Source organism: Cibotium barometz, chromosome 42 (assembly GCF_041138505.1).
Source record: "Cibotium barometz isolate CiBa-2024 chromosome 42, ASM4113850v1, whole genome shotgun sequence".
Lineage (NCBI taxonomy): Eukaryota > Viridiplantae > Streptophyta > Polypodiopsida > Cyatheales > Cibotiaceae > Cibotium > Cibotium barometz.
Window position 1 is genome coordinate 13,057,396 of NC_141087.1, and position 12,309 is coordinate 13,069,704.

Consider the following 12,309-nt stretch of genomic DNA (forward strand, 5'->3'; position numbering starts at 1 on the left):
GTTGGTACATCTCACTCTAGAGATGCCACTGCTATTCTAAAAGATCTGAAACCTCCGACTTTTAATGGGGAGGAGAAAGAACACAATAAAGATGTGTTTAACACTTTTTTACAAAAGTAGCAAGATTTGTATCGATTGCGTCAAACTCCAGAGGAGATACGTGCACTTGAAGCGAGCTTAACTCTAGGAGGTAAAGCATACAAGTGGTGGATGAGCTTGGAGTCTGAAAATTGGCCTACTACATGGGTTGAATTTGAAAGTGCGTCCATGAAGGAATTTCTTGTTGAGAATGAGATGGATTGTAATTGGGAAGTGTGGGACAATTGTGAGATGAGAAATCTCACATTGACTCAATATATCTCCAACTATAGAGAAATCATTCTCAAGTTGAAACAAATGGATGAATTTTAAAAAATTCATGGATTTATTCGGGGATTAGACTCAGACTTTAAGAATCAAGTTAAGCAAAATGAGCTGAAAACTTTAGAAGAAGTAGTTAAGTTTGCTCAGATTTTCGACGACACTGTCCGAAAGAAAAAGCATGACACACTGCACAACGCACATCTAGTGTATCCGCCGAGGGTTCCAAGCATCAAGGTTAAAATAAAAGAAAGGGACCTAACCAAAAGAATGACCAATCTAAGAGGTCTAAAGGACCACAAAAATTTCTGAAACATGAAGATTTTGAAAGAGCTAAAAAAGAAAATTTATGTTTTCACTGCATGGAAAAGGGTCATAGTAAACTACAGTGTCCTAAGCTAAAAGAAAATGAGAAGAATCAGTGTGATCAAAGTAAAGAAAAGCAAGTGCACACTATTCAAGTGCTCCCTCTAGAGACTTCTCGTAAGTTTAAAGAGGTTCAAGTTTATCATACTGATTCTACTCATGCATGTTATGTCACATCATCGATATGGGTACCAACATTTGGAACACATAAGTTGGTTCAAATGTATGGTTACATTAAAGGTCACAAGGTACGAGTTATGATTGATGATAGTACCACACACAATTTCTTGAACTATACTTTAGTCAAGAAATTAAAGTTGTTTGAATGTCCAAGTGATCATAAGTATGTGGTTTCTTTGATTAACACCTATGATAAAGATGTATGCATTGGAAGGTTCCTGGGGCATTGGTCAACCCGAAGGGCATGACACAGTAGGCAATGTATCCCACTCAATGACAAAGGCCGTTTTTGGCTGATCCTTGGGATCAATCAGCACTTGGTTGTATCTTGAAAATCTGTTGAGGACGTTATAAGCTTCCTTTCATGACATGTGCTACTCTTTGTAGCACGTGTTCGGTGAACGATAGGGACAGTGGTCCCTAATGGTGGTGGCATTCACCTTTTTGAGGTCAACACACGCTCTGACTTTTCCATTATTTTTGGGTACTATCATGATTGGTGATAGCCACTCCGCATGCTCAATTTCGTGGATGAATCTGGCATTGATAAGTCTTTCAATCTCTTTGCAGACCATCTTGGAGTACTTTGGGTTCATAGGATAAGCTTGTTGTTTGACTGGCGTGGCTCCATCAACCATGGGAATGGTATGCTGAACTACTTTTGGGGATACACCTTTTATGTCTGTGTACTTCCAAGCAAACCAATCCTGGAACTCAGTCAATAGAGCGATGAGCTCAGTCTCTTCTTCCTTTGAAAGGTATTCTGCAATAAATACTGGCCTCGGGTCTTCACCCATGCCTGCTAAGTTTACTTCCTTGACCTCAACTGGACCATCATATGAGGTCCTAGGTTACCCATTATCATACCTCTGAGCCAAATCATATTGGACAAATCGATCGGCCATTTGGAAGGTCTTAAAGTGCTTAGGTACATGTCTTACCTCATCTGCATTAACACTTTTCTCATCAATTAGCTTCTTAGATTCTTTTCTAGCGAGTGCTAACTTTTTGTTGCATGCCTTATGAGCAGAGCGGCAAATATTTTTGAGGACTGCTGGTTTGGGTTGAATGGGTTCAACTGCCTGTGGGACAATAGTGTGGACCAGAAGAGAGCTGTTTGCCAACTCTTTTTGCTACATTTCATTGAAATGCTCATGTGCTTCCATAGCACCCACATATTTCAACCAATGGGTTTCTGAGTTGTCTGGGAAGATATACCTTTCCGGCCCAAGGAATCCCTTTGGCCTGTGAGTTCTATGGGAGTGTGTACTCCTTGATGGCTTTGTTCTAACAACCTGTTCAAGCTCTTGGGTGGCTACATTGGGCAGATATGCTGAACTAAGCATGTATAATGACGTAAGCTCTTGCTCATCTGCTGTGGCAAACCTTGTACCAGTGTGTCGAGGTAAGATATCTAGGGTGGCAAGGATATGCATCCATTTCTCAGAGTTTTTCTGCTTTGGGAGCGGTGGGCAATCCTCACTCTCCCTTTCATGTTCCAATGTTTCATGGCAGTAGTTTGTGTTGTTGTGACCGAGTCCTCTTCAAATGGTCTGCCACTCATGGGGTGTACCTTTCACATGCATATATTGATCTTGAAGGTAAGATCTTTCTTTCGAATGTAAATGTGGTTAGTGTCCCACTCATGGATCATCTTTGATTCTCTCATAAAGGGTCTGCCAAGAATTGCTCTACACTTTGTCCAGACATAGACTCTTTTATCTTTTCATTAGGCTTTGTGCTAGTGGTCTTCAAGGAGGCTTCTAACGTGCCTTCGTGAAGTTGTTTGCAAACATGTATCCTTAAAGTTGTCCTCAAACTTCAAAGCACTCCTGCAATATTGTTCAAAGGAGGTATGGTCTAAGCAAGGAGAACTTATGCAGAGGAATATCTTCGAGTCCGTCCAAAAAATCTCCCAATTAATCTCTCATCAGAGAACTTATCTCCGCCGGCACTCCAGCATGAGTGGAGATATTTGACTCTATGAATGTATCCCTGATGGTTTCACCCTCATTTTGCTTGACGTTATTCAGTTGTTCAACGGGGCTCCATCGGGTACCTTGACGAGAATACCCAACCTTGAAAGCTTCTTTTAAAGCTTCGAAGGAAGATTTATCTTCCGTCTTCAAAGATCTGAACCATTGTCCAACTTTGCTATCCAAGGTAAGGTCTAATGCACTTATCTTAGTTTGGTCATCTATGTCGCCAAATGCTTCACAAATCTGGTTAAACATCTCTAGGTGAGTAATGGGGTCACCTTTACCATCGAATTTTGTGATCAATTTAGAGATGTTTGCTGGTTTGGTTCGTTCCTGTCTAGGTTGAGCAAGTGCAGGTGGAGCGATGCCTGCAACTACTCCCCTCCCTATTTCCATGGCTAATCTTAACATATCAGGTGTCAGCGTTGTCATGGTAGGAGCTGGTGGAGCTAGTTGGGAATGGGTTGTGGAGGAGTGGGTCCGGGTGGATAATAGACTATTGGAGGTCTTTGCCCTCTGGGAGGACTAGGTTATGGCTCACGTGGTCCTGTTTGGTAGACTGTGTGTGCCACTTGAGCTAGGTACGACTGATAGACAGGCGGGCCTGGTCGTTGGGAGGGCGATGGGCCTGGGTAGATCCACCCGCTTTGGTATGATGTCTCAAGCCTGGAAAGATGGACGTGGTTGTTGGTCCGATAAGGTTTCTGGAGCCCTCGATGAACCAGCCACACTGAAACGAGTATGGCTCTCCAGAAGACTGGTAACTGGCTGATGGCTCTCGCTAGGCGACTTCCACACTAGGATCTAAAGGTGGAACATGCCCACGTTCTTGGGATTGATGCATATCTCTCACCCTGGGTTGCGGATCTTTGGACTGTGTGTTTCCCCAAGATAAAATTACAAAGCCTTGCTGGGAATGTGTTGGATAGATCGGAGAGCTCGTTCCTAGACATATGGTCTGTCCATACATTGTGGTTTAGGATCTCATACCTCGGGATCTGGGGTCCCTCATCCACTATTGGGGAGGTCTTCACTCTCACTGGTACTGTCAACTCCACGCGGTATTTACTAATGGGTCCGATCTCACTTCGTCGAAAATAGGGTTGTTTTGCACCAACCTACACAAGCGGAGGTGCACGGAAGTATGGGAGTGTTGTGCAGAGCCCTCTGAGAAAATAAGTTTTTTTTTTTTCGCAAAAGGAACAGCCATACGCTTGTGAGAGAACGGGCGTATGCATGCAGAAAGGGATGGGAATGGGCGTTCGCTTCTCAGGGGGAGAAGGAACGGACGTTCGCTGTCAGATTGGCACGAGCGTGCGCTTCAGTGTTGACAAGATGGAACGGGCATTCGCTCCTCAAGGAGAAGGAATGGACATTCTAGGTTGTGTGCTGAGTGCAACGAGCGTGGCAATGTGATGCCACGAGCATTCACTTCGGATAAGGGGCAAAATGGGCGTTCACTTCAAAGGGAAAGGGAATGGACGTTCGCTTGGCGTTCAAATATAAGAGAAGATGCGGACGTGGCAAGTGCAAATGTACTCTAGAACAGGCATTCGCTCCAGGATGAGAAGTGAACGGGCGTGGCAAGGTTTGGAACGGACGTTTGCTTGGGAGAAAATGGGTGTAGCACTGTCAAACTGGAAATTTTCCAAAATTGAGTGGGCTTTATGGCTGCAAGTCTGACAGCCACCCTGGATATCCTCTAATAGTTCAATATTCCCCTAGATTCAATGCACTTCATACCCAATTAAATGCACTTAATCTAGTTTTAATGCCTTTGCCAAATTTAGGCAACAGATCTTGCCAGATATGGACTGCAAGGAGATGGAACGGACATGGCAAACTTGCCACCACGGGTGTGGCCTGATGAGCGAATGAACGTATCCTTCTCAGAGTTGCTTGGAAGAATGTAATTTCACTTGGGATTTTCTTCAATCAACAGCTGATTCAGGTATCTTCCCAGGGTTTTTTGATGTTTTTGTTTTTATAAGGAGCTAGAGCTAGTCTCTAGCTACTTATTGATGCCTATAATGCATGGTTTAAGCTAATGAATTGAAACTAATTAGATAATTAAGCAAGAATGCAAACATGAAGATAAAATATAGAAAATTAAAAATTGCTTGAATGTTAAGGGCAAGGTAAGGGCACTCACATGCTTCTCCCACTCTCATTAGGAAAAAAGGGAGCTCATTTTGGGGCCTTTTAGAAGAGAGAAAATAGGCTCTCAACCAATCAGGAGTGGGCCAACGTTACGTTGAAAATTCAACAAAAGAAGATGAAAATAAGAAAAAGAAATAGTACTGTATGTTCGTAGAAACGTGTCACATTAAAAAGGTGATCCAATTTGAATCTTTTAAAAAATTATTTTCTGTGCAGAATTTGGTGATTCTGACATCGCAAACGCGTCCGAAATGGCCTAAAACCCCAAAAACGACAGTGGAAACGTTGGAATCGGACATCCGGAGGCCCGAAAACGGCCAAAAAGGCCCCAAAAGTGGATTTGCTGAAAAACGCGATTTGGTACCTTCTTCCCGGAGACCGGAACGGCCCAAAACCCCAAAAACGGCACTAGAAACGCTGGAATCGGACATCCGGAGGCCCGAAAACGGCTGAAAAAGGCCCCAAAAGTGGATTTGCTGAAAAACGCGATTTGGTACCTTCTTCCTCGGGGAAGAAGGTACCAAATCGCGTTTTTCAGCAAATCCACTTTTGGGGCCTTCCGGGAAGAAGGTACCAAATCGCGTTTTTCAGCAAATCCACTTTTGGGGCCTTTTTTGGCCGGGAAGAAGGTACCAAATCGCGTTTTTCAGCAAATCCACTTTTTGGGGCCTTTTTTGGCCGTTTTCGAGCCTCTGGATGTCCGATTCCAGCGTTTTCAGTGGGAAGAAGGTATCAAATCGCGTTTTTCAGCAAATCCACTTTTGGTTTTCGGGCCTCCGGATGTTCGATTCCAGCGTTTCGAGTGCCATTTTTGGGGTTTTGGGCCGTTCCGGACGCGTCTCCGGTGTCAGAATCACCAAATTCTGCATAGAAAAGTGTTGCTCTTATATGAACATTGAATGTAAAGCATGTGAAAGAATATATTTATTCCTTTTCACAATGACATTTCTGACGCAAGTATCCATATTTTCTTGCTTTTGTAGAGAGAGAAAAGAGAAAATAGTGAATTTCTTACAGGGCCCCAAAATGAGCTTCCATTTTTCCTAATGCGGTGAAGACCCAACGGTGAAGACTCAAATGCTCCGATGCTCAATCAACAATCCAAACTCTGGGTAATCATCATCAAAACACAAAGCAAAGCAAGGTTAATCAACCTACCGGTGGATTTGCACTCCAACAGAGCTAAATCAAAGACTCTAGCTAATGAATCAAGTGAAGGATCCTAAGCTAAATGCCTTCCCTGGCAGCGGTGCCAAAAATGTGAATGGATAACATACTACCTTACACACACAAGAGAAAGATCCATGCAAGAGTCAAATCCAATGAATGGCACTTAGCCAACCCTATGAGGGTTAACTCTTCGATGTGAAGCAGCTAGGGGCTCACTACAAACTCTCCTTGTGTCACCCAAAGAAAGATCCAAGCTAGGTAGTGAGCAAGAGGGAAGGAGCTATGGAGAGCTCAACCTCTACCTCATGCCATACGTATGCAAATAAGACATAGTAGATAGCAAGAAGAGGGTAGAGAAAGAGAGAAAGGAGAGCATTGCCATTCTTACTCACATACACCAACAATCAAAGCAAGCAAGCAAGCAACCATAAACTCAAATGAGATAGAGGAAGAGAGAAGGCAAAACTCAATTGAGACAAATGGGATTGTCCCTTTTCATATTTCATCAAATGTCTTATATACATGAGCTCATATTTACAATGTTCGGCCGCCCAATTACAAGTGCGAGCCCAAAACTAGTCTTCCTAGTTTTACTAGCTCTATGTACATCAAATCTTCATGATCGGCGTTGCACATACTGTAAGCTCGGTCATCCCATGTCTCATTTATAATTAGCGCATTGCACGGTTACAAAAAGATGAGTTACAAAAGGCGTAGTAGCCGCACGAATGTCATGTTAACCGGAGTGGTTAATATTTACATAAAAAAGCTATTATTAAAATATATATTTATCATATCTAAATATAATTTTTTAAAATAATATTTTATCTTTTATTTGATAATATAACTACGTTTTCTTTGATAATATAACTACATTTTCTTTAAGGTGTTTTTTCAAATTTTAGTCAAAGGTTCTTCTTTAGACAAGATAATATTTTCATAAAAAAATAAATTTAAAAAATCAACTTTTTGAAATGAAAGAGAAATGAAATAACATGAACTTCAAAGAAACCAATTTTATAATTAAAAATATAATCCTTTGAAATTAATTAATTATTTATTTTTAAAATATGTATAATTATATAATCTTTAAAAGAAGAGTATACATTAAATTAATTTAAAAGATAAAATTTAAAAATAAATTTTTGTATTTTAAAAATTTAATAAAAAGGAGGGAGAGGTGTCACGTGGGAGGCGTGCATGCCATGTGGCACTCGCTCTACCACGTGGCACCACTATGGCTAATGTGGCTACTCCTCATATCTACATGGGTTGGCATGTGGAGGGATGATATGGAAAGGTGTATGACATGGCATTCTATAAGTGTGAGGTGGCATGCAAAGATGGCAAGATGATGTGACATTAATGACGATTAGGATGATGAGGTGGAAAGTCAAAATGAGTGAGTCTCTAGTTAAAAAAAACGTCCTTTAGTGTAGTTTTTAGGAGCCAATTGAGAAATGAACGGTTGCAATTTTGCATAGCCTTAAATTTAAGGAATCAAATTGTTGAAAATTTAAGAGTTCATTTGTGACTGAAATGCACGAGACTTTGGCTAAATCCAAAAATGCTTTGACAAATAATTCACTTATCAAAGATCATCGGTACTTGTCGGAGTACTAGGGTTTTATTTATTTATTTATTCGTTTTTTTAGGGCCCTTTCACATAGGTTTTGCACACGCAGCACCCCTCCTGTCCATCACCTCTCCCACTGTCAATGGTCATGCCTCCGTTAGGCGCTTAGCTTTTGCTGCACTCTCTCTACAGAGTCTACAGCGCCTCCCCCCCCTCTCTCTCTCTCTCTCCCGCCCTCAACACACACACACACACACAAGCCGCCCATCCTTTAGTCCTCCCTTCTGTGGTATGCCTTGTACAGTTTTGTACCTTCAATTAAGAGCTCACAACCTTGACCTTGAGAACCCCCGAAGCCTGCCGCTTAATGGGTTTTTCCCCTCTCACTATAACCTGCATCAGTTCTTTGACGTGAGCAAAACCCATCAGCACCAAAGGCTTCGGAAATCACCATGTACACAGAATGAGAAGTCTCGTTCTTGCACGTGGGCGGTGGAGATACACCCAATAACACATAGCCTTCTCCAAAAGGAGTTTATGTTTGTGATGAGTGTATAGCAAGGTGATTTGGGCTAATTCAAAACCAGGACCAAAAAATGTATCCTGGAGCTGGACCACTCTATACTCCAAGAACCAGGAAATACATCCTGGACAATTAATCACCACCAGGATTGCATGTGTTGGTGGTTGATGATAATCCACTTTGCTTGATGGTGCTTGAGAGAATGTTAAGGCAGTGCCATTACAAAGGTAAGCCTATATTAATCCTGTTATAATTCATTATCTTGTTGTATGTACTGGCTTGCTGTTATTAGATCTTGAATGATTTATTAGATCTTGAATGATTTATGAATCTTGAATGCTATCCATTTAGCTTTTGATGCTATCAATACAACTTGTTTTCAGTGCAAGACCTTGAGTGTGTTCATGGTGCTAGAGGTTTGTTTCCATGTACAGTCACCCCTGATTATAGAGAGTGTGTTGGAACTTGTGATGGCCAGTAACCACATGTAATCGAGTCAGCCTTGCACTGGAGCTACTAAGAGTAAATGACGACGATTTTGATCTCGTCATTAGTGATGTCTACATGCCTGATGAAGATGGCTTCAAGCTTCTAGAGGTTATCGGACTCGAGTTGGATTTGCCAGTTATCAGTAAGCATTTCCACCTTGAGCCTCTTATGTTACAATTGGGAATTAGTTATCACGATGCCTTGAATTCAACAGTTTCACCTTCAAGGTTATGAAGGCATTACACACAAGTATCCTTAAAGTCTGGTTGAGTTTATCATAATGTCAGCTTGGTTGAATGTTGAGCTTTCTCTGTGCATGCATTTCGGTTATGTAGCATTATATACCAGTATAGCATTCTATACAAGTGCATAATAGGGTTATTTTTTGTTACAAGTGATGTACTTGGGTTGTGTCAAGTATGTTCAAGGATTATCTGGCAGTCTATACAAGTGTGTATAAGGGTGAGTGAACTCTATTAGATGATATGGCTTCCTATACATGTTTTTACAAGGGTTATGTGATTTGTACAAGTTTCATGTACATAGCTTATGTGGCATTTTATTCAAGTGTACCATTCAAGAATTACATGGCATTCTATGAAGATGTGCACAAGGGTTGTATGCCATTGGCATTCTATATGAGTGAAGTATTCATTTTATGTAAGCTTTCTGCACGAGTGTATACAACTGTTTTTGGGCAGCCTATGTACAAGTGATGTACTTGAGCAGGTTACTTGTTTCTCTTAAAGTTTCCTGACATCTGATTGGGATGATCAGTCATGCTAAACTTGTTTTTTATGTGCAGTGGTTTCTGCAAATGGGGACACTAGTGTAGTTATGAAAGGTATAATACATGGTGCTTGTGATTACTTGATCAAGCCTGCTAGAATCGAAGAGCTGAGGAACATTTGGCAGCATGTGATTCGAAGGAAGGGGAAGGATTTCCGTAGGTCAGACTTGCAGGGAGAGTGTGATGTGGGTGCAAGAGCAGTCGAGTCTCAAGAGGAGTCTCTTAGGAAAAGGAAGGAGCTGCTTGAATTGCCCGACTTCAATGTGGAAGATATCAGCAGCAGTCCGAAGAAGGCAAGAGTGAATTGGTCTGTGCACTTACACCAGCAATTCGTGAATGCCGTGAACCAGCTCGGTGTTGAGAGTAAGGCACTGTCTTCCTTGTCTGTCTTGCTCCTCTCATGCAGACAACTTTATCCTTCTAGTCCGCCAGCTATCAAGTCAGGATAATGTCTCTATAGTTAACCATTCACTTGCCAAGGGTCTGGGACATAGTAGCAGATGCATGTACAGAGCGAGTTGGTGTTATGGGAGTAGGTCATCCTCAAAATCTTTGACATTATCTATGTGTGCGTTGCAGAAGCTGTGCCTAAGAAGATACTGGACTTAATGAATGTTCAGGGTCTTACCCGAGAGAATGTTGCCAGCCATTTACAGGTGCAACCACAGCTCTTCTTTGATTTATATTGATAGCTGATGCAGATCTAGATGGAAGGATGCATATATATATCTAAATAAGTATACATGTATGTATGCATACATGCATGCATGTATGTCTGTATGTATGTATGCATGTGTGTATGCACATACGTATGTATGGGGGTATGCGTGCATGTCTGTATGCATGCATATATGTATGCCTGCATGTATGTAAGGATTTAGATATGTACGTATGTGTGTTTGTATACATACATCTATGGGGGTATGCGTGCATGTCTGTATGCATGCATATATGTATGCCTGCATGTATGTAAGGATTTAGATATGTACGTATGTGTGTTTGTATACATACATCTATACATGTAACATAATTGTACCTCTTATATGCATGTTCATGTATCTTGAGTGGTAATGAAGATGCATATTTAATCAAGGCCCCATTTTCATGGAGATAGTCCCCCATTTTCATGCACATATGTATGTATGAGGGTATGCACGCATGTCTGTATGCATTCATATATGTATGCTTGCATTTCAATTATGTACGTATGTATGTATGTACATGCATACATGATACGTCTCATATGCATGTTCATGTATCTTGAGTGGTAATGAAGATGCATATATAATCAAGGCCCCATTTTCATGGAGTTAGTCCCCTGATTGTGAAACCCATGGTGTCACTTGCAGAAATACAGGCTATATCTGAAACGGCTGAGTGTTGTCATGCCTGAGCCCTGTCCAGTTGCTTCGTTCCAGGCTTCGGATGATGGAACACCAGGAGGTACTATGCTCATAAAACCAGGAAGGAAGGGATCAGGACCAGTGCCCAGTTTGAAGGGGCTCAACTTGGGAGCTGGACTGGGATCAGGAGCTGGGAAAGCCCGAAAGGTTGATGCTGGCACCATGAAATCCCTGTCCCAGTACAAGATCCTTCAGCAGAAGCAAGCTGCTAACAGAGCTCAAGTGCTGAGAGCTATTGGGCCAGGAGACCCCGCGGGTACCATGGCCTCTTCCGGAGGTGGATTGCTAAGGATGGCTTCTCTAGATTTGGGTTTCCTCTTGTACGCACAGCAGCAAGAAGAAGCTCCTTCTCATGGAGTAGAGTGTGTTGATACAGTGGATGACCTTGCTACATGCAATTTCAGCAGGAGTGTCAAGCTGGAGGATGACATGGTGATGCCTGGAACCATGACAGGCAAAAATATGTATGATTTAAGAAGGCAAGGTGTTAGGGAAGGTCCCATTGCACATTCAAACATCAATGCAAGGGGTGACAAGCAGCTCAGCAAGATCAATTCTGACATCAATGATGAGGTCCATAGACTAAAGCTTGACTATGGTGGCAGCTCAAGTTTTCAGGACGGTGACCTTAAGCATGGTGATGCAGGCCAGGTTAACATGCAAGGTCTTCCTGAGGATGCAATCGAATGCAAAGACGAGGTGACGCCTTCTGCTACCAATGAAGGGAGCAAGCCTGACCTGGGCATCATATCCCATGCTGATCACCATCTGCTGCAGCAAAACACTTCTGAGCTGCAGCTTGATGTCGATGAGTATCTTCAGCTGGATTAAAAGATTGTTTTTTTGCTCAATTGGGTAGCCTTGATGATACCAGCTTCTGATCAGTAATCCACTTGGTTTTCCTCAGCCTTAATTAGAGCTGTATCAGTCATTTTTAGAAGGCTTTTCCTAGTTGGGTTGGCCTCAAAACCATCGGAAGTATGCATTTGGAGGGTTTTTTTTCCCAATTGGGTATTCAACCAAACCAATTGGGAGCCTCAGTTTGTAGTGTTTTTTTTAATAAGCTCAAATTATTATTTACTAATATTGGGATGCCCTCAAGCCTTATTATCAGCTATGTTTTTTTTAAGTGTTTTTTTTCCTGATTGGGTATTCACGTACATGGTTTTTAGCTTCATTGTGAAGTGTTTTTTAATAAGCTAATGTTATTATCCACCATAATAGGGAAGGTCAAATAGGTAGGATTATCAAGAGCAGCTCAAATAATTATTGAGGTTTGTACCAACTAGTGCTTACATAACCCGGTTTTGTAG

At 41.8% G+C, this 12,309-nt stretch overlaps 1 protein-coding gene across 3 annotated transcripts; it reads left to right on the top strand.

Annotated features, from left to right (window-relative positions):
* The first annotated feature begins 7,878 nt into the window (after positions 1 to 7,878).
* On the top strand, positions 7,879 to 12,109 carry LOC147614181 (uncharacterized). 3 transcript variants are annotated; one of them, XM_086780718.1, is made up of 5 exons: positions 7,879 to 8,541; positions 8,698 to 8,945; positions 9,609 to 9,956; positions 10,173 to 10,249; positions 10,943 to 12,109. In XM_086780718.1, exons 2-5 carry the CDS (start codon positions 8,879 to 8,881, stop codon positions 11,825 to 11,827), a joined length of 1,377 nt encoding a protein of 458 aa, XP_086636844.1. In that variant the 5' UTR covers positions 7,879 to 8,541; positions 8,698 to 8,878; the 3' UTR covers positions 11,828 to 12,109. The 3 variants fall into 3 exon arrangements, with proteins under 3 accessions (XP_086636844.1, XP_086636843.1, XP_086636845.1); XM_086780717.1 differs by having other exon boundaries at positions 7,904 to 8,541; positions 8,793 to 8,945; XM_086780719.1 differs by lacking the exon at positions 8,698 to 8,945 and having other exon boundaries at positions 7,904 to 8,541.
* The last annotated feature ends 200 nt before the right edge of the window (positions 12,110 to 12,309 follow it).

Bases quoted from the DNA above. Each gene is read 5' to 3' on its own strand.
- LOC147614181 (XM_086780717.1), top strand. From the start codon at position 8,502: ATGGTGCTTGAGAGAATGTTAAGGCAGTGCCATTACAAAG. The intron at 8,542-8,792 runs GTAAGCCTATAT...TGTGATGGCCAG, and splicing joins AAGGCAGTGCCATTACAAAG to TAACCACATGTAATCGAGTC. The intron at 8,946-9,608 runs GTAAGCATTTCC...TTTTATGTGCAG, and splicing joins GTTGGATTTGCCAGTTATCA to TGGTTTCTGCAAATGGGGAC.